The 22,889-nt window shown below is 45.5% G+C and overlaps 2 protein-coding genes and 1 pseudogene across 3 annotated transcripts in view; all 3 read left to right on the top strand.

The window, feature by feature from the left end:
* The first annotated feature begins 4,726 nt into the window (after window positions 1–4,726).
* On the top strand, window positions 4,727–5,543 carry LOC146172731 (uncharacterized; annotated as a pseudogene).
* Window positions 5,462–22,889, top strand: part of LOC146172732 (uncharacterized) — a 309,284-nt gene continuing 291,856 nt past the window's right edge. For both annotated transcript variants that reach the window (XM_084585597.1, XM_084585598.1), the window contains exon 1: window positions 5,462–5,778. In XM_084585597.1, coding sequence (XP_084441723.1) covers window positions 5,597–5,778 — 182 coding nt within the window. In that variant the 5' untranslated portion in view covers window positions 5,462–5,596. The remainder of the gene's footprint in view (window positions 5,779–22,889) is intronic.
* LOC146172733 (uncharacterized) lies at window positions 7,739–8,911 on the top strand. Its single transcript, XM_084585599.1, has one exon. It carries the CDS (start codon window positions 8,064–8,066, stop codon window positions 8,370–8,372), a length of 309 nt encoding a protein of 102 aa, XP_084441725.1. The 5' UTR covers window positions 7,739–8,063; the 3' UTR covers window positions 8,373–8,911.

Here is a 22,889-nt window from a genome sequence, read left to right on the forward strand (position 1 = left end):
GACGTATTCGTGCTATCACTTGACGAATCCAGATGTTCAATGGTTCTAAAATAGTATATCAGGAGTGTTCGTAGCGACTATGATGGAGACGTTTGTGTAGCTGACATGTTTAGCGCACTGCATGAATAACCTCTGGAAGGAAGTCCTTTACTCGCTATCCGAAATTTAGGAGAGAGAACGCGTCTGCGTGAAGATCCAGGCCCGTAGGTGGAGGCATGTCATTTGGGTGAAACCTGGATCAGTTGACTGATCCAGCACGCACACACACACTCACCACCACGCACACACACACTCTTTTTTTTTAGTTGTTTTCTGTATGGAATTTCGTCTCCTCTGCTCTCTCTCTCTCTCTCGCACGTTCACACGCACTAGGTTATGCATATTGCATGATATTCACCCGTGACATGTCGAGGTGATCACTGCTGGTAAACGTCTAGGAGTAATTGAAATCTCCGAATAAGTGTGCTAATGATCTGATGCCCAAACTGAGCACATTTTGAAGGAACTTGACTTGGAAATATAGCGCGCGACATTTTCACTACAAGTTCAGACAGCGGCGAGGCGTGGCAAGTGTCAAAGTGAAGGTGTCGAAAACGAGTTAAACTATCTCTAAGTGAGCCAGCTGTGACACACATGCGCATTAAGGAAGACAAGAGCCAACAAAACTTAGCAAAGTGTGGACTAATGCTCTCTATTGTAATATTTCCTCGGGCTGATTGAAAATTAATGGTGTAGTTAATTTATGTTTGACAGATAAATAATTAGAAAATAGAAGAAAGGAAAAACACGCGGCTGGTGGGATCTGACCCCATGACCTCCGAGAATGGAGTTTAATTTAACTAGAGTAAGTTTCAAATCACAAAACAATATTTTAAGCAACATGTCAATGAAAGTCAGAGCGAAAGGCCAACTCGAGAGATACGTTGACCCACCGTCTTTTAATGTTGATTGCTTTAACTCCGGAGAAGGACCCCAACCAGCTTCTTCGGGCTGTATTTTTGTTTATGATTGACAGACCGCTGAAGAATACGTCACAAAGTATACCCATTTTGGTTTAAAAGAAGACCGTGAAAGTTCAAGGTAACTACCTTAAAATGCCTTTGAAAACGTCTTGAAGAACCCGCGAAATCTGGGGAAAGTTATACTAATGGTTGTCGCGATGCCCCGCGTAATCTTCAGCACTTAAAATCACTGTCAGAATGTCGCATGTCTGGTACAATGCATCTATTTTGTAAGAACAACGTTTGTAGAAAGTCCTGTGAAAGCAAAATGACTTTTATAAGCTCTAATCTGAATCCAGGACGAAGAAACGACTTTGATTCTAGTTAAACACCCACATTTACCTAAATACTTCACGCCTTGAACGTATATATTTAGTATTTGCAATGTACCCTGGCCAATACCCCGGCTTGGGTATGCGCCATTTTGACTGAGGTTGTCATTATCATCATCATAACTGTGTCTGTCCACAATCTCACGCAGCTCTTTACCTCTAAGAGAGCGCGAGATTCAAATATGCCCATTCACTTAAGCAGCATTCGCTACCGCCGACTTACAGATAGCGCCAGTTGCTGAATGTCCAGGAAAGGTGGCCATGAGTAAAAAAAAAAAAAAAAAAAAAAAAAACACACAACCCTTTCCATACTCATGGAGCGTCACATGTCCGTGCACTGTTTCGTTTCAATAACACTATGGAGTCAGAAAAGAATGCTTAATCTACACAGTCTGTCTCCATATTCACTGTCCATGCGTCGACTTGCCGCAAAGTATATTCTCACAATAGTGAAGGGAAGGAATGAGACCGCACCTAAAGTATTTGTCACAACTGCTGCTTTGAAAGAGGAGTGCAATGCTGGCTGCAAAAAGAGCCAGTGCTAGAAGGCATCTGTTCGGCGAAGTAAATGACCGAACCCTGCTGAGAAACCTGGGTAATTGCGCTCTTGGAGCCCAGTAGACATGATCAAGTGGTCCGGACCGCGTCACAGGGGGGAGAAAAGCAGAGAAAGGGCGTTCGAGGAGTGAGAAAGAGGATGTGTGATTCGCTGCGTCTCATTAAGAGCTCTTTTATCTTGAACTATGAGCTCATTACCTTCCGGGGCGGTGCAATAACAAGGTGCCTTAATCACCACCGCGTTGCAATTCATACAGACTCAATTCGAATGCGCTAGCCCAGCCGGCAGTTAGAGGCGAAGCACTCTGAAAATAAATAGCTGTACAGAAGCTTATTCCGAAGAAGCAGTAGCAGTCCTCTGACCGTGTACCGGATGAGACTATTACATAGGCACAAATTTCACAAATCATACACATAAAAAATTAGTTACTGAGGCAGACGCAATCATTGCAGGTGTTTTTTTATCCCTTTTTGACACAGTTGATGCAACAACAATAAACCCTGTGATTGCAGACTTAATTGCTTGCGTTGCAGAGGATAATTAACGAAAGTGATGGTATGCAGTAAGAGCGTCTCAAAAACAACGACGTGCTTCGGTTCCTCCTGCCTAACTATTTATTTCTCAGAGTTAACTGGGTTCCACAACTTTCCGTGCATATTGCTGGTATTACTTGCTGGTTCCATTTATTTAAAAATAATAATTTGCCGCCCCCAACTAGAAAATAGATGCGTAACGGGCATTTATATATCTCCATGTTACGGAGGAAACAGGTCTAATATTATTCAAACCAATTTGGTGGGACGCCGGAAATCATCTTCTGCTTACAGTAATGTAACGTATGTATTTTGTAGCTCCTCAATCTCATTTGCTGAGCATACTGTCAAACAAATATGAATTACTAGCCGGAATCGACCCACAAACTTGCACACCACGCTGATCGGATCACTCATTAGTTGTAGAAACGGACGCAGTAATAAGAAACGGCTAAATCACTGTCTCAAGTTCTCCTATAATAGCCTGTTTGTTGTTGGCATCCACCGTCGATGTTCTCACAAAGGTCGCTAATGACTCTCTAATAGACGCGCAGACCGCCGGAAGGTCCCTTGCCACTTTGATGCATGGGCAACTACGTGGCGTATAAATTTCAGTACGATTTTATTTGGTTGGATGATAATCACCTAGCTGTATTGAAGCTCCAGGATGACGCATAACCTGCCGGAACTTGCAAGCGCGGGCCACCAGTTAGTCCGGTACGGAGCCATTCCGGGCTTTTATGATAATTGCTTTAACCTAAGGGCGTACGAAACAAATACAAACGTTGTTATTAGGAAGGTACACGATTGACCGATCTTCAGAAAATTGTTTATATCTTCGAGGTACAAGATAGACGCTTATTTGAAAATGTTTTTAATATCTTTTCGCTGCAGTTGAAACGTCCAACGTATTCAGCAGAAACGAACTAAACTAGCACTCTGCTTTAAGCATAAGAGACAGAGAAAAAAAAAAAAAAAAAAAAACAGGGATGGTTTACGAGATGCCTATTAAATCCAGTGACGAAAAGCAGTACATTCCCTTCAGATATATTGCCCCATCTTGAAAGTTCACAGGTCAAGCCGAGCAGGGCAGACGGACGGCAAATGAATGAACCCAGGTAGCTAGCTGGCTTGAATCTGACTGTCGTTGCAGGAGTTTCGCCCATAATAATAACGAACCATATGTATAATTGAAAATATAGGGATGTCATCTTACTAGCATTCGTAGGACCTGTCAGTAATTCTCTGACTCAAACGAGTAAGTGACAAAAGCGTCCATCTCATCAAGCTTAATTTATTGGCCGTTGATCTCCTTTTCAACAATTTTCTTTATAAATGCGCACAATGAGGCGCCTTTTTCGAGGGTCGTATCTCGTGGCAAACAGACCATACTATCATCTTAGCACAAATTCGCCCCAAAGAGCTCAAACTGCATTGTGGAGAAAGCAGGCATCCAGGGTTGGTACGAGCCTGGATAGTTTTCTTCACTGCCCTCTTACCGACGATACTACCGATGCGTTATTCCTTAATGTGGCGTCACAGGCAGCCTTCCTGCTGTTGCGAATCAATTAGGAACCTTAAGTCATTTTCTTTGATTGATTATAGTGCGAAGGTTATAGTACATAAAATTCAGTGGTGTCTGCCAACGTGAAGGAGGCTGTTCAGGGAAAAAGAGCGACACGATTTTATTTGAGTCTTTTGCAAATTGCTGTCGAAGGTCAGTAAAGACAACTGAGCCAAGAGCGCTCTTTTAAAAGCAGGACATGTTGTCTCCTTGCACGAAGAATTAATATTATCGATGCCGGTATAGTTAATCCAGGTGATGTTCTTCGAAATGAACACAGCATAATGAGTTTACTGGCCTATTTGCAGCTCGCTTCTCTGCAGATATGTGGACGTAGTAACCATAAATTATAGAGTGCATTTTAATGTATTTAAGATAGCTTGTGAGGAAGAAAGAGATGTACCCAGTAGCATCACCCCCGAGGTCTTATCATTAGCTGCTTCAGTATAGAAACAGGCGATTTACGCCTTAAAATGCCACAGTACTTGTACATTATAGGGTGAACGAGATGCTACAGCAGCATGACGTCACGCCAGCGTACAGCCACAGTTATCGGCGCTCTCCTCCTCCTCACATGCATTTCCTTACCATTTCGATCAACGCCTGTAATAACACACACCAAAGTAATAAACGTTGCCTTGGCCCAGCCACCGCTGTGTACAGTGAAGATTCTTCAGTGGCGACGAGGGTGAGATGATAACGGGCCGCCTTCTTAGTACGCCGCAGCCTTCGCCATCATGGGAGTACACGGCAGCCCGCCGTAGTTTGACGAAACGAGCGACAAGTGGCCAGCTTACCAAGTGCGGCTGGAGGCCTTCCTTGAAGGCAATGAGCATCACAGACGACAAGAAGCAGGCCCTGCTGGTTGCCGCGCTGACGACTCACACCGTGGATTTAAGTGGTCGATGCGCGCCAGACAAGGTGAACGAACATTCTTAAGCCCAAGCGGTATACCTTTGTTGCAGAAGCACTTTTCGCTGCAACTAAACGAAATAACACAGTCTTACAAATTCTTTACACGCGACCAGCTGCCAGGTGAATCTGTCAAAACTTCATAGTTGCCATTCGTCAAATAACGGACACATGCAATTTTGGCGCAGCGTTGGATCAAATGCTGCGAGATCGTATTGTTTGTGGCCTGCAAAGCGCAGGAGAGCGTCGACAGTTGCTTGCGAAGCCTCAGCTGACGAGAAGTGAGGCACAAGACACCTTGATATCAGCCGAAATGGCAGAAGCGAGCGCGCAGAAGATAAGCAGCCACGCCGAGGAAAAAAGCGTACGCGCGATGGGAGGACTGTCGTATCGGCCAAGAATCCGGCCACGGATTATTTCGCGCAACCACTGCGGAGCGAAAGGACATGAGTCAGATGATTGCCAATTCCGTTCAGCTATATGCTTCAAGTGCCAACAGCGGGCAATATCGCTCGAGCCTGCTCCCGTCACTAAGGCTGTCGCATCAGGTAAATGCCTTATCGTCTCGGGAGGAGAGCACATCTGTGGGCACGGATGGTATATTTGCGTTGGAAGCAGCACACAGTCATGTCAGCCATGTAGGCATAACGCAACCCGTTAGACGCACATTGAATTGTGAGGATGTTCCAGTGGAAATGCAGGTCGATACGGGATCACAAGTGTCGGTCCTCACATGGCCCACCGAGTTTCATGCGGATCCAGTCGTTGGACGGATCCCTGACGGTCCTCTATTGCTCCGGCCCCAACCTGTGCCGACGCGACCTGATCCAGGCTTTCAACATGCTGGAGGCGTCAGTAATGAACGTCAACACGACAGGTGAGTGGAAGCCTTTCGTAAGGACGGACGATGCTTAAGTGCACCGTTTTGTATCAGAATTCGGTGACGTGTTCGCTACATGCCTAGGTCTCATCAGGGGTCGACCGGTACACTCTGAGACGCGGGACAACCTGATACCGAAATTTTGGGAAGCACGAGAAGTTCCGTACGCCTTTCGTCCTAGGGTAGACGCTGAACTTGAGCGCCTTGTGACCGCGGGCATTAACTTAGTTTTCCCGTGCCTCATTCGACGTAGGCCGCACCGATGGTGCCGGTAATAAAGCGGAATGGCAACATTCGCCTCTGCGGTGATTTTAAACTTACGGTAAATAAAGCTTGTCACACTGAACAATATCCGTTGCCACGGGTAGAAGACATCCTGGCAACGTTAAACGGTGGTGAGGTTCTCACCAGGGTAGATTTGCGAAAGGCTTACAATCAGCTGCCGTTAGACGAGGAAGCAATGCTACTTACGACCTTAAACATGCATAAGGGACTGTTTAGGTTCACTCGCCTGCCATTTGCAGTGGCTTCCGCGCCGACAGTGTTTCAAGGCCGCATGGAGACCATATTACAAGGTCTTCCTGGGGTTAAGGTTTACTTGGACGACGTCATCATCGTAGAGAAAGACGATGACTGGACCATACTGAACGAAGTTTTGCAGCGGTTTCGGGAAAATAGCGTGCGGTTGAATGCAGACAAGTGCAAGTTTCGTCGTGCGCAGTTGAATTTCCTGGGACATCTAATCAGTGCTCAGGGACTGCAGCAAAAGTCGCAAAACGTGGAGCCCATTCTTCGCGTGCGGGTGCCGCGGAACCTCGCAGAATTAAGGCCGTATTTAGGAATGGTAACATACTACCACAAGGTTCTTACCAATGCACCTACAGCCATGACCCCACTGTATCAATTGCTTCGCAGGGAGGCTAAATGGGAGGGGGATCCAGTCAACAACGGGCATTCAGCAAGGTGAAAGACCTCCTCAAGTTCGCCGATTCCCTGGCGCATTTTGACCCACTTAAGCCTCTTGTCCTGGAATGCGATGCCTCTCCGGATGGGATCGGTGCAGTACTTTCTCACAATGTCGGGGGCGGGGTGCGCCGGCCGATAGGCTTCCGTTCCCGAGTACTGACTGAAGCCGAGCGAAATTATTCACAAATGGAGCGCGAAGGTCTGGCCCTAGTTTTCGGTGTCTTGAAATTCCGACAGTACCTGCTTGGGAAGCCATTCACGCTGCTGACTGACCATTAGCCGCTTGTGGAATTTTTCATCCAGATTGGGATGGCGTTGGGCCCTGCTGCTCAGTGCATACGACTACGTCATCAAAAACAAGCCAGAAAATGACAGCGTTCCAGCAGATGCCCTCAACCGACTCCAGACGTTCCCAACGTCTCAGCCAGAGACCCTGCAAGAAACTATGGATGGCGAGTATGTGTTGCACACGAAAAACCTCAATGATAGTGTTATGTCCGCGAAGCAACCGGCCGCTCTCACCTCGTAAGATGACGATTTAGCAGAGGAGCAAAAATAGGTGCGGGAAAGATGGCCAAGAAACTTGGAGCCAAAAGACCTGCATTTGCGACCATACTTCAACCGGAAGTCTGAAATAACGTGGAGTCATGGGCTTCTATTCTGGGGCCATCGCGTAATCGTGTTTAACAGAGCAAGAGTGGGAGTGTTACACCTGCTGCATGGTTCCTATCAAAGTATTTGTTCAATGAAGCGCCTAGGCCGCTCCCTGCTGTTGTAACCCTGGATTTATAACGAAATTGAGAACATGATTGCGTCGTGTCCCAGTTGCGTATAACCAGCACCTATGCCCCCCATGAAATCTCCGGTCGCATGGCCCGTAATGGGCGAGCGTTGCTCCAGGCTGCATATTGAGTTTATGGGGACGATCGATGGCTACATGCTACTGATCATTGTGGATTCACATAGTAAATGAACCGAAGCAGTACCCCTGAAAGGCATCCCAGCCCACGCCACCACAGAAGCCAGGCGCACCTTGCTCGCCGCGTTCGGTTTGCCCCGGACGCTGGTTTCTGATGATGGCCTAGAATTTACAAGTGCGAAATTTTGGGAGTTTATGAAGCTGAATAACATAACACATCTCAGAACACTACCGTATCATCCGTATTCCAGCGAGCTCGCGGAAAGCGCTGTGCGAACGGTTGAAGAGTGTTTGAAGAAGAACGTCGATGGGTATTTGAAAACACGCTTAGCAAGGATTCTCCACAGGTACTGAAGGACGCTGCAGGGTCGGGGGCAGTAACCCAGCGAAACTCCTCATGGGCTGCGAGCTCCGTTCTACTCTGGACAATGCAGTGACACCACTGGGGCTTCGCCCTCCGCAGTCTCCAGTTGACAGTCGCGTTCCTGGTGTGTTGCGGCCGGGGGAATCTGTCTCGGTAACGAACTTCAGGCGAGGCGAGCTACGGATCCCAGCCCGAATCACGTCATCGGACGGCACTCGCATGGTGAACGCCGATGGTCCAGAGGGGGAGAAAATCGACCAGAGTAGGCCACATATAGGGGAGCATCACCTGTACGATGGAGCTGGTGACTCTGAGCGCCAAGATGGATCCGCCAGCCCTTAAGAAGTTGAGACCCAGAGACAGCGGCCAGGAATACACAAGGCTGCCCCAAGCACCCCGATGCCAGCACTGCGCCGGTCGGCCTGTACATGAACACCTCCCGGCCGCTATGTACCTTAGGGTGAACGAGATGCTACATCGGCATGACGTCCCGCCAGCGTGCGGCAACAGTTATCGCCGCTGCCCTCCTCCTCCTCACATTCCTTTCCTAACGGTTTCACTCAACGCCTATATTAACACGCACCAAAGCATAAACAACGTATTGTCTCAGCCACCGCTGTGTACGGTGAAGATTTTTCAGTACTACTTGGCGCCTGGTCTGTTGCAAGTAAGGAGCATAATGCTGGTCGGAATCACATGCACGAGACAATCACAAATAACTCTGTGTCGAGTTTTAATATAAACTACAACTTTCTTTCTCTAACTGGCTGACTGCAGCAATAGCAGCATTCGCTTTAGCACTAAATATTTAGAAGCGTGGGACAAGTGGTTTCAATGATAGACCGTTATAAAAAGATACCCTGCTTGTAAGATCACGCGGATTTAGAATATATTATGCATGCTAGGTGAATATTCACATATATTTTTTCAATAGTAACGTTTTAAGTGACGCCGTGTCTCCTGCGCCCCTAATGACATTAGGATATTATATTAAAATATGATGGGCAATGTTGCATCGGTGTTCAATATAAAAAAAAAACATACTTGCTAATATTTATTGCGCGGGCATTGCTGCAGCCGTGATCGTCGATCTTGAGGACAGCCCATTGGAGCCGAAGTTATGTACAGGGTCACCATCTTATGAAAACGCACGAACATGCGGTCTAGCTTTTAAAGGATTGCCGCCACCATCTGGAAAATGTTGAAGGAACTAGCGTTACCTCGTTGGTTTTCTAGGAATTTATACGAAGTAAAATTAAAATGAGGTGCAAAAATGCTGAGTACAAATTGAAACTGTTTTTTTCGCATACGATAAACGCATTTATATTCAATTCATTTCCACATATTCCAATTAACGATTAAACACATCACTGACTAATATCTCGTTCACTGACATCTCAAAGTCTTACACATACGCAGTACCCTATCCTATCCTAGCGTACCTAAAAGGAGTTCCCGAGGAGACGGATATACTGTTATAGGCCATCTAGCACCGCCTAATGAAGAAATTGCGATCACGTGATTGACGCATACGATACGTCATTTCCGATAGACCTCAGCATGACAAATCTATATCACTCCCGTCTTTCCACTACAACCCGTTACCGAGTTGGCTCCCCCCACCCTCCCTCCATCGAAATCGGGTTAATTTGAGTGGTTTCAGTCACGTATTCGATTTGTTTACGTTCAAGCTGGTAGTTCGAAGTATTACATGTTTACCTTTGATTTAAATGTAGCTTTATTTATATACCACCGTCCATAATATATATATATATATATATATATATATATATATATATATATATATATATATATATATATATATATATTATTTATTTAATGTATATATATACACGCAGTGGCCTCCTAACTGATGATTTTAACGCCCAAATGTGGAATCTGTAAGGGGGTGAGTGGCGGTGTATGGGCGCAACTCATTTTAGAAACTGTCATCTTGGCTATGGCGTCACACCAAAAGCCGCCATCTTTATTTGGGATTTCTAAACTATGCCGCCATTTCGGCCCATGACGTCTTAGACATGGGGTTCCACTCGCAATCGCCATATTGGACTCTGATGTCAGCATCGGCACTCGAATAGGGCCGCCATCCTGAATTCCTTGGACTGACATTTTCCTGCCGATCAACTCACTATGCGCACGGACACCAAGTCCAGAAACGGGAGAATACGTAACGCTCTTAAAAGCAGCATTGCGTCAAACGTGGCCGCTCATCGAAGTAAGTTCTACAGTCAGAGAGAAGCCTGGATTCGATGCTTCTCATATTCTGTCACTTCGCATTGGCGCGCGGCCGAATCGGACGCGATGTCGCTTTGAAGATCACGACCAGCTGCCTGCGGGTTCGCATAACGAGCGGAGGACCTTGCAAGTGTATTGACTGAACTGCACTACCTGTCTATGTCAAAGCCCAGAGAGGGTCGTCCTGCATGGAACAGCGCAGACACAGACGAGCAAAATAGACGGGAATACCGACGAACCATCTTGGAAAACAGAACAGCTCACTTCAAAACACAGACAAAGAAAGGGAACAATAACACAGCGAGATGATTTACCAGCTAGCCCTTTCCTTCACCCTTGCAATACCGACGAACACAGCGTTGTTCTGTCGTCGGTTCTCTTGTTTCGAGTGCACGCCCGCATGTGCGCTGTTCCATATGGGATGTTTAGCCAAGCAACACGACAAAACGTTTTAACGATAGGGCCGGCACTGCCTTATATTCTGAATAAACGAAACCCCTGGAACACATCCTGGTTAGTGCTGTGTCAACGTATACGCGGCGGGTTGCTTATACTAGGTTACTTTTGTTGGCCTTATAAAGACAGCTTATTTAGGCCCTGAGTTATTGTTTGGTTGGAAGCCTACTTCGCGGTTCTCAAATCTCCTCTGTGTTGAGGAGAAAACATTGCAGAACTCGCAAGTAGGCCCTACGTAAGCGTCAATATGGGAGCCACGGTCGCCCACAAAGAAGCGTTCGTCTTTGTGAGAGAAGCCGCTTAGATTCGAAGGCCGCTGAAATCTGACACCGTGTCTGAATGGTGACTTATAGTAAGGTGGTGAAAAACCATTTTGCGGGTAGTTTTTGAAGGTTATCGTAAACGATTAGCACACTCGAAACCAATAAACCCAGGGAATTGTTTTTCTTCGGCACCAAGGGCATCACGAGCGACCTCACGGGTCGAAGATGTAGACCTTATCGCTTATAGGATGCGTGACTCCAACGCGAGCCACTTGCAAGGTCAGGAGGAAGCGGGAATCGCACGCACGACCCTTAATCGCCGTGTCACGCAAGGACATGAAACATTCTGTACGTACACGCCGCCGGGCTAGTTCTATCGAAAGTGTGACGTAACTATCACTGGTCGAGCGCCGAAGTGGGTCACACTCAGAAGAAGGTGACAATTCGTTATACCACGAGGCAAGCTAGCATAGTAAGCCACTCAAAGCCTGCTGCCAAGTAGGCAGCTTCACTAAATTACGAAGAACAATTTGTTACCTAGTTCATTATGTGATGGCCCTTGTATTAATGAGAGAGAAGTGTGCAGTTATTTTGAAGGGCCTCTTAGTGCAAACCAGCCGTGGCCTGTGTGTGTACCTGTGTGTGCACATTTGCGCACGTGTACACGTTATCCATTATACGCAAGCAAACTCTGAAAAATAAAAGAGAAATAAGTACCGTACTATGAACGCTTCTTACCCCAAAAGCGGTGTTCAGGTGTACCAGCCAATTGTTTCCTTTTTTTTTCTGACGTAGATTATGTCAGACATACGCAAGATGATCCCTTGCAAGCAAAAAACATGACAGTCAAATCATCTGACGGAATGTTCTCATAGTGACTAAATACTTCTGGATTGTAGAACCATGAGTTACATAGAACAAAGACACATGATCACTGGCTCTCCGGCTTCATTCACGGAACTTGTTTCTGTATTTAACACTGCGGGCAATAAACGCCGCTCCTAAAAGAAATGACGCGTTTCTAAATAAGTATGGAATCAGAACACCAGAAGTTCTACTTGACTTTTACTACAACGCCCGAGGGAGATAAGGTTACGAACAGTCTGCAAACTCCCGAGAAAAGCTCTGCTCCGGAGAAGTCCAGGCTCTTGACATGAATATTCGAAGTTAGCAACGACGTAAAAAGCAAACTGTTTCCTCAAAAAGAAAGACACGTGATATGGAGCTTTCGCTACTTAAGCAGCTTGGTAAGAGCATTCGCTTGTTTACGTCCAAAAAAGCTAGAGGGCCGTTTTCTCTACCCCGCCTTTAACGCTGGACTCATTCATCGTTCCCCTGAGGTGCACTGCAGTCTAATTGGGGCCGCTTTCACAAAACTCCAGACCCACTAAGTAATACATTGAGGTCACCTAACTAACACTCGCCGACCTCACGCTGCCATGATCTGCATATACATGACCCCATTGATCCGATTTTGCGCTGCCCTATGGGCCGAAACGAGATCAGTGCGGCCCTATAAATTCTTTGCCTGTGGCATGATCGAAACATCACAGACGTGGTGAAATGTTTACGAGATGCCGTTGTTTACGGGATGCGTTTTCTTGCGGTCCCCCCAACTGGTATTAATACAAGTTGATAGAGCTAGCACGTTTCTTCACGCTTCCGTGGAGATTTCAGTGAACTGGCTTGCCTGGCAAGTATAAATAAACTTTTTTTTTTTTTTTTTTTGCAGCAATAGTTGCATCTAATAAGGATTAATGAGGCCCGCCTAGGGAAACTAGTAATGGAAGGAGGTCATGATGTCCCCATAACATTCCCCGGCGCGTGATACTGTGTTCTGCGCATGCGTGACAATATTGGCACATCAACTTCGGTTCTCGCCTCTAAGCTTTTCTGCAATTGTTGCTCGAGACAATCATGAATGAAACCTAAAAGGGAGCAAAGGAGCGGCGCGGGTTTGATTGTGCGCTTATCCGGTCGTTCAGCATTTTTGCGCAAGCGCAGAATGAATGATCGCACGTCGGCTAGTGCCTTGTATGAATCCCTGATACGCTGAAATCACTCTGCCCTCGTCACATGCTGGACGTGATGGGCGCACAGTAAGTGAGACACATAACAGAAGAATAGCTTAAGGGCGCGCACATTATTAGAACCTAAAGCAAAGCGCGAAGCTTTGCTTTCGGTTACGCTTTGCTTATGGTACGCTTTGCTTTCCTTTCCTGGCCGATGCATTAGATAACTAGACCATCATCGGAGCAGCCAGACATCGCATCTTGTTATTGCGCCTTTGGATAACATCGCGTGTGTTAAAATGAGAACGGTTTCTCACGCATGCCCATAGCCATCTTCATGAACGTCTCTTTGTGCAAGCCTATTTGAACGTGTGGCCGTATCTGCTTGAGCAGCTTTCCCGTACTGCTGGAACTAACGGAACTTCGGGCTGCTTTACGTCGTTACTGCAAGAGCGAGCAAGTATTCACAGCAAAGCCTTCTGCCTGCGCTCCCGGCCTAGATCGGGAGGTTATACTACGCCACACGTTTCGCCGGCAAATGCAGAGAATCCCACTCTGATTGATGGGCAAAGCCGCAAAGCTTAACTAAATCAAATGTTTAAAATTTATGATCCCCCATACAATGAACCTTCGTCCTTGACTGAACCTCCGAATTTCTGAGTGTCGTTAACACAAGCGTGGAAAAATTCATGGAAAGGATTTTGCATTACCCCTAAAGATGCAGCGTAAAGGGCGGAGAGAAACTGTACGGTAGCTTTCGTTATCAAGTGACCTGTTCGCTTTACCGCTTTACAGGTAAGCGTTTTCACCTGTTAACATTCTTTTACCTATTTCGCCACAGAACATGGCCACGAGCTGCACTTTTAAAATTTATTTGATTTTAGCTTCATTTGATCGTCTTGCATCGGAGGCTGCTTCCCGCTTACATAGACCGACTTACTTGAAGAGACGTCACGATTGACGTCAAGATCAAATACGATGAAAGCGAAGTTAAACGTTACATTGACGACTTCACGTCAGTGTCTTGCGCGCAGTATATCGATCAAAAGGAGTGGCCCGTATTGAAGAGTTCGAGTGTATACCACTGATGAAAGCATATAAGCCTGACGCCTCACACCACCAGCTAACAAATCGACATATGTTTGAAAAACCAAAAAGCTGTAACGCTTACTGCCGCCGTGGACTGCAATGGTTCCTTGGGATAGCTATGTGTGTATTTTAGCCGATATGTACCCACCTATTTTGTAGAAAAATAACTGATTTGATCAGATTTTAGAAAGGCGACTGGGTGTAAAGAACTCTCACGCAATATCTGCAAATGTTGGCAGCCGCGGCCTAAGCTCTTTGTGTTCGGTTGGAATTTGATAACTGAATTCAGGCAACGCTCATGAGACCTAATCTCATTTATTCTTAAGCATGAATAGTTTCACTGTTATCACGTAAGGGAATACCGGACTGCTTACATAATGCAAGTTCTGCAGCTCTGAAACTTCAAAATATGTGCCGACTTATCCATCTTAACCATGTATCGGTTTTATCCAAGCCGGAATGTTCTACCAATGGTTAAATGTGGTTACCACCATATCATTTAGTATAACCACTACACATTTAATGTGATGAGACTGACGTTTGCGTCTAGCGTGGATGAAGAGACAGACGATTTTATTTGTTGCCTCTTTTGACTTCTCAAGTTGCGGGACGGCACTTAGGTAGCCCCGCTAATAGACATTATGAGTTTGAAAGAAATGTCTATGGACCGAAAGTAGATTTAGCTTGATGGAGCAACATGTTCGCAAGGGGTAAAAGTAAATAAATAATACATTTTTCATTCCCAGTTCAGCATGTTGTGGGCATTAAACCACTCAGCTTTTTCTATATGTGGGCTACAGTCTCTGTGGAATTTTTAAAGTATGCGTCCCTCGTGTAGCGCCTTCGTGCTTTTTTATGTTTAATACAATTTTATCAAGACCACGTAAAAAGGCCGCGTTCTCCAGCATATCTGGCCACGGCGTTTTGTGTCGGCGTTATCATCACTGTGTGCAAGAAATCACAAACATTCATGTGCAGGTGGCAGTCAGTTCGATACACTGCTGGACACTGAATAGACGACAGGCTGTGTGGCGATGAACCCACATGGCACAACTGAGTTGGCAGGAGCTCCCAAGTAGAACAGTTCCTTCGATATGCCACGAGATGAGGTGACATACTAGGACGATTAGATCGTGAGTGATACACTCTGCGCCTAGCTGTTGAAGCGGGATTTACAGCTATTTAGAGAGGTCTTCAACATAACGTGTTGTAACCACTGTATGCTTATGACATTTCGTGATGAAAAGCACAATTTAAGGGCATATTGAATATGCGATTAAGAAAGTACACGGGTGCGGACGAAGATCCGCAAGGGCAACCGCTAACGATAACCACTAATGCTACCACGTCGTAACCCTCAAATATGTTTAACCGGCTGCCATTTTTTCGTGATCATGACCCTTATATAGCTTATTTATTTATTTACACCTACTGCAGGCCTTTTTGCGCTCATTAGAAGAGTGGGGTTAAAAAAGCATCACGCTAAAACACTACGGTACCAAACGATAAACTTAATCTAACATTTTTACATACAGGCGCATACAATCCATGGTACGGACGCTTTAATATGAAGAAAACAAGAGACGGAATATACAACAAATGAAACCCAATTAACAAACAAGAATGTCATGCGGAATCGACAGCGGTTAAAAATGTGCTCAATTTGCGAACTCAACGCACCTTGGTGAGCGCAATCTAAATTTAAATGTTTATTTCAGCGTCGATGTGTTTGGAACGTCCTCATCTAGAGCCACCCTTTAGCGCGTGTCATAGCTAGATTTAATATAGCCCACAATGACTTATAAATATCTTGCATTAGAATCCCCACGCCGGGAAAGACTATCCGCTGTACGCTAATCCTACAGCCGGCATGTGGAAGATGTGAACATGCTCCTTCCCACTTGTAGGCGCGAGGAGGCAGACCCCGGAAGGTGGTTGCCACACAAGGAAGATACAGAGTACGGTCATTTCGGACGGAAGAGGTTGTGATACGAAAGGAGGAGGGCGCAACGTGGTTGATGGAGTTTGCCACTGCAACAACCCTGTGTGTGACGAGCGGGGAGAGCTGAAGGTGATCGGGATAAGCGCGAGAGAGCGGGTACTCTTCTGTTGAACTGGTGCCAGCCTCCCTTAGCACTTTAGAGGCACCTTGCGATGCTTTCGCGTGGGTCTCATGGAAGCGAGACGTTGAATGCGAGGCGCAAGAAGCATCTAAGACGCGCGGCGGGACGAACTGCAACCCCATCGGAGAGCGCGTCAGCGACAGACTGTCTTCAGAGGGTTAGCATTATAGTAAATGTAAAGGAGTCAAAATAAGAATAAGCGTGCCACAAAGGCGGATGTAAAGAAATAAGTGGGGTGTGTCGTGTCATTGAAAAGGGAATGAAAGTTAGTGCTACGCGTTTAGGTCATATCCGATCATTGATTGCCTGTCAACCTTTTTGCTATGTAGTATATTCAGAAAGGAAAAATGATTGGCCGCTTTTGCGGAAATGCTTCCGGCTCCTTGTAACGTAAGAGCGTTAGTACCCCATGTCGAAAAATGATGCCCGTCGGGGGCTTTTACCATCTGTATCCTCACAGGCTTGAAAACTTACGAGCATATATGACCTTGGAAAGCGTTTCACTACTAGTGCGTTAGAAACCCTATGCCGGCAAAGACGTTCGTGGTTTCAAGGCATACTTGAAATATCACGAGGGTGCATCTCGCAGTGGTAGTTGGCGGCTGACATGGCCCAGCACTGGTAGGTCGGAGGTGCAATGGCACACCGACGCTCATTTCTCTTTCGCTCATGGATGTCGTCGGGCGTGTGATTGGCCGGCGAGTTGTGTTACATCACGAGACACAATATGACATGGCCAAATTGGCCACCTCGAGCAGCTCCTTTCAGATGTGAATCAAATACATAGAACTCACGCACGGCCCGCTTGAATGTTCGCGTCCTCGAAAAATCTGGGATGGCACAGGAGTGCCATTGCCTCTGACCGTAATTAAGGATTTTGTAGGATCCTAGTTGTCTCGTAATCTGCACCTGAGAGAAATATCGACGGCTGCAGGACCTTCCATGGGACGAATGTTGCTTAACGAGACATTGCCACTGCACAAAACAGGATCGACAGAAGCATTAATGTTCATGTCGTTTTTCTTATCTAGGCAATAACACAATCATGTAGCGTCCCGTGGAAAAGTAACGCTGTTATGCCGCATGAATCTTGGTAATTGTTTTGATCAGTTCTTTTTTTTTTTTTTAAATGGGCAGGGCTTCTGCATTTTTTGTAGGCAATGAAAAGCCTGTCCTAATTCCATTTTATATTTTGTCCTTTCTTGTTTTTGAACCAATTAATGATAGTTACAAAATTTGTTCTAGCTTGTTTTCTTTTTTTTTTTTTTGCTTGCCTGCTCCCACAAAAGAAAACCATCGAGACGCACGAATTACTCTATAGCCGCCTTTTACCTCTCGCATCATAATAAGGTCGACAATTCTGCAGACGTCAGAATAATGTTTTCCGTTTGTTACCTGTGAAGAACAGACGTTGCTTCTGGTGGCGAGCGGCCAGGAGAGGACAAAAAACATCGACACAAATCGAACAGGAAGACATTAGTTACAAAATAAAGAAAATGGAAGAAGTATTAAGAAAGAGAGAAGCCTCTCGCCTGAGAGAATCAGCTACCGGTTTTCGTCGGGAGGCGCTTGCCCAGCTGAATCAGGGCACCGTTATCAGGGGAACGCATTTAGAGGTCACACATGCTTGCCGCTGCGCATCGCCAGGCGCTAAGTGAGAGGGAAGTGCTGTGGACGGACTCTCGTCGACAAAGCAGATGGAAATGCGTTCCTCTTACAGGTAGCGATCGCTGTGAGAGTATTCGCTTCTCACTCTTACAGTCTGTCACATGCCTGACTATACAGCTCATTTAGTGGAAGTTTGCTTATTGTTTCATGGAGTTCCTCCGTGCAGAGGTCAGAGGTAAAGGCAAGCTCCGCCCCCACAGTTCGAAGCAACTTATATCATTCATAAGAGACAACAGTCAAGAACAACAAGACTTAAGTCACTTAAAAATCACATATATCCCTGAGATATGGTTTTTGTCACATCGTATTAATTACACTTTTCACGGCAATTCTTAGAAACATACAAAATACACATGACCGAAATGGTAATAACAGGCCTGGTATTTATAACGAAATAAAATCCGAAAAATAGACACAGCATTATTTGATTCAATCGTGAGCCACAAATTTTTGTTATAGCATGGTAATGCATGGCTAGGTAAGTTACATGGTTCCTTATCAGCATTACACTAACTAGGTCTACTGGTCGAGAAAGACCTCGCCTTCTAATCTCACCCTTACTTCACCAACCCTTACTACATTTGCCCTTTCTTGAATGAATATTTTGCTCTAATGGTATATCATTCCGGGGCCCCATAGGGCTTGCGGAGAGTTATAAAGATCTCTTCCTTTTTCTGGATTTCATGTTTAGGCATCTTCTAATTCAATCAAGAGCATCAGTGAACCAACGGCTGTGACGCGCTCCTTCTTAACAGGTCGACGCGCTTTAGATGGATACCGTATGCACGTTCGGTGCCTGCCACCTGGATATCTATCACCATCTGTTCTAGTATCTACCACATTCTTTTGATATCTATCTTTAATATCAATCATTTGTCATAAATATCAAATAAATAAACAGTGCGTGCCGCACGAGGTTTCGGTATCTAACAAGCGCTGTTAGAGATCTCTGCTGCTTACAGGACAGTGCTTAAGGTAACCATTCGGACCGGTACACCGCGTCTTGCCATCGTCTACAATATTGTGTCATTTGATATTGAACATTTTCTGCACTACTCCTGTTGTTGTGCTGTGGCCTATATCTGTTGCCGCCAGTGACTGTTTTCGCATTCACCTAGTGAACAGCAACACTATTCATGCTGAGTTATTTTTTTTTCTTCAGAGTGGCCTACACCACGTTTCCCTTCTAAGCAACCAAAACAAATGTGTTACACGCGCATGCTTCTCCTATCAACGAGCGAAGTGTAGCTCTAGCAATTGGCTCAGTTTCTCTCACTCGCGCAATCATTACCAGTCCTGCGCAATCATTACCAGTCCTGCTTGCTGCTCTATTATTCCTGAACAATGCATTGTTACCCACTCATTTCCCCGCTTAACCACCCAGATGCCAGATGTATCCCAACATTTGTTTTTGTGCATATACACCCGGAAATTTTTGTTACTGTAATACATTAATTAACCTCACATCTTGCAGCGCGAAATCAAGGGTCTATATCTGCTCCACCGGAACCCACCGTTAGCTCCACCGGATATTCCATAATGATATGCCTTTGCAACATATAAAGAAACTTGAGAGAAGCCCAGTCAAGTATACTTTTAGAGGGATAGTGTAAAACATACCGGAAAAAACAAAACAAAAAAAAACAGAAGGCTAGTCAAGGCGTTTGTTGACAAAACCTCTCTTTATCATGAATAACTATAGCTCGACACGCACTGTATTTCAAGTCAGTAGGACATATGGTGTAGATGCGGTCTGTGGCTTACCGTATTTTCAATGCTTGCCTTCTTAATCACGTGACCCCATAGTCCAAATTCCTCGACTGGCGATGCTCTAGCTTTTAATGCAGATGCATTTTTCTAGAAACGAATCGTGGTGCAATTTGCTTTGCCTCTTTTATACAGAATAGAGGACATCAACTGTAAAGGCCCCCAACAACTACCCACTCCCTGTCTATAAAGAAGTGGTCCGCTATAGCAAAAACGAATTCCTGCCTCTCCTTCGTTAACGCACACATTTATTCGTCCGTCACACTCACGTTCGTTACCATCGCTCTTACGCCAGCTTCTCGAGAGTCGCTGCCAGCATGAGGGATAACGTGAACTCCGAGACAACCAAGTAGGCTCACGAAGAAAACATGCTATTTCCTGCGGTCACTCAAGTCCGCGCTGTCAGCGTTCTTCGAAGCAGTTCGTAGATAGACCACGAGCGCGTAACGACATTGATGCCGCCCAACGACGCTTGCATTCGCTGCGCCGTACACTCTCTAGGTGCAAGGTCATGAGCACGCCGTTCGTTACGCCACTCAGACGTGGCGCTGTAAATATAGTGCGGAGGCGACGAGGTGAGGGGATAGCGATCATTAGCGGCCCCTTTTATTTCTGCGGAGCATCGCTGGGCGGCGGACGCCAACGGTGTATGCGTCGGCCTTCGCCGGCGCCGTGTCGGTCTTCGCTTTGCGTAACGCCGAGTAACGGTCATGAGGCCGCAACTATGCGTTGCTTCTGTCTTTCGCTGCATCGCTAAGAAACCATGCAGCGTCGCAGAACCTGCAAGGATGAGGCAGGAACAAGAGGGAGTTCTTTGCGCGTGATATGCTTATAGGTGCATTTGCGTGACAGAGCTGCAGGCAGCGTCGTCGTCACGTGCCTGTGTTCAGTGCGTTTGTTTCATGAAAGAAAATACATCTCGGTTTTTGTGCGTTGAGTCCGCTTGAGCAAAAGCGTGAAGCCTTGTCTGTTTTATCTGAGGTATGCTCGAAATGAGAGCATAAAGGTAGGCCTAGGCTGTGTAATGGGCTAGGTGTAGGTTACTTTAAATGCAGGATGCTAGATGTCGCGAGAACATTATCGTAATTCGAGCACTTTCTGCTTGTTGGTCAAGGCTTATATGCTTTAAACTCGATACTGACAGATGTGCAGGCAAATCTTATTCAGTTTAGCCTAACATGCTTTGAATATGGTGACAGCAGGCGTATATGTTTTTATCAAGCATGCTGAAAGCGGGTGCATTTCGTTACAACAGGCTATATATTTGCCAGTGGGGGTATACATCACTTACTTGCTAACACCACGAGCACAATAAACGTATCAGAGTCACCGCTCGCGCGTGGAAGTTACCAATGTTTATTCCCTGCAGCGGAAATGCCGCTTTTCCGATTACGAAAATCCCTCACCGGGTTCAGCATTGAAAGCTGGTGACGTCTCATACTCTTCATCGCTTATCACGGCTATACGAAAGTGTGTTCGGTGGCTTGCGAAAGGATAAAGGTTGAAGGGAACCCTGCACAAATGGCCACACCACTTTTACCAGTCCATGCCTCGCTATCAAACTAGGGCACCAACGAGTTAGATAAATAGCATGTCTATCTTTTAATGCAAAAACATTTCTTGGCTCGATTCCGCACGAACTGCGAATAGAGAAAAAAACATTGCCATGAATTAGCTTCTAACCCGCGGCAAAACGAACAGGTCACATTTCTTGGCCCAGACACACAGCAATATACTATCCCCGCAACCGATTACGCCTCGTGTAAAACTGCAACACACTTTTGCACTGGGCAGTAAACATTGTCGTGTTCATCAAGTTCCAGCTGCAAAGCACTCTCGCTCTGTGCAGCGAATATTTTTGTCTTCTCGAAGCTCCACCTGCGCCACTCCTTCATAATATCTAGGAAAATACTACATACACATATGCCACCTGGCCAAGTGCAGGCAAGGTTCGCTAGAGTGGTTTCGGGTGAATATGCAGCAGGTGGCGTGACAAAACTCGCGATGCTTTCGCAATGCCGCACCCAACGAGACTTAACTGTACCCCGGGAATCATTATAAAGGTGGTTGCAAAGATCCCCTGCCTTCTGAACAAGAATTAGTCTCCTATCGTGGAAGCCAGTATGTTTTTTTTTTATTTTCAATTTTATTATTTTGTTAGTTAAGCTAGAGTCAACATCTGACGCACTGACCATTGATAATCTTACCACCCTGAAATTACGTCCGCCCTGCCAGAATAATAATTATTACACCGTAGTTCTTTTTAAACCCACAAGAATTCCGGATCTCTGCCGCTCCTCACGCACTTGGCGTTGGAATGCTTTACACTACATGGATGTTAATATGGTTAATTGTTGACCTCTTGTCCAGCTACATGGACATCGCATTTAATTGCGAGACAATGGAATGTAGAATCGTCAGCGCATGATGTAAGTTGTGTTGGGCGGTGTTCCATTCGCCTCTCCTCTCGTCCAGTGTTTTGCTGTAATTTTGTAGGCAACTGAAAAATATTGTAGGACATCGTTATGAGTACAATGTTTGGTGTCTTCTATGCCGCGACACGTAGCAAAGACTAACTTTTAGAATTTGCCTTAAGCTCGCACTAAGTATTCAAAGACTATCATATAAAACGAACAAGGTACGTTACTGACAATTAATAGCAGGAACTTACAAGCTTCCAAAGGAAGTATGTGTGATATATTAATTCTTATGGTGCAACCATACGAAATGAGAAAACAGAATACGTTCATAAACAAATTCGCTAAAAAAATGAATATGTCCAAGATTTTTGGACGTGTGTGTTAAACAAAGGACTCTTATCTGCCTAACAGAGATGAGGTTCAAGAGTGGGCAAAATACCTTTATGTCATTGTATAGCTCCTTGAGTCGTTCTGTAGATTTAGTTCCGTGCAAATGAATTTAAATAAATAAAGGCTAGACAGACGCTGTAAGCAACATGCTTATTTAGCGCGTATACATCGACTTTTACAATACAATACAATACAATACAATACAATACAATACAATACAATACAATACAATACAATACAATACAATACAATACAATACAATACAATACAATACAATACAATAAATACAATACAATAACAAGTTTATTTCCAGGCTCAACTGGAGGGTTTTCCGGATAAGAGCTGCCTTCGCAGCTTGACAGTGTTCAGGAAACCCATACAAGCAGCAGCATATGAGCGGTGAAGAAAATCTCCA

Source organism: Amblyomma maculatum, chromosome 11 (assembly GCF_055883805.1).
Source record: "Amblyomma maculatum isolate TAMU_Amacu chromosome 11, ASM5588380v1, whole genome shotgun sequence".
In the NCBI taxonomy this organism is placed as follows: domain Eukaryota; kingdom Metazoa; phylum Arthropoda; class Arachnida; order Ixodida; family Ixodidae; genus Amblyomma; species Amblyomma maculatum.

Coding starts and splice junctions, on each gene's coding strand:
- LOC146172733 (XM_084585599.1), top strand. CDS start 8,064: ATGGGCTGCGAGCTCCGTTCTACTCTGGACAATGCAGTGACACCACTG.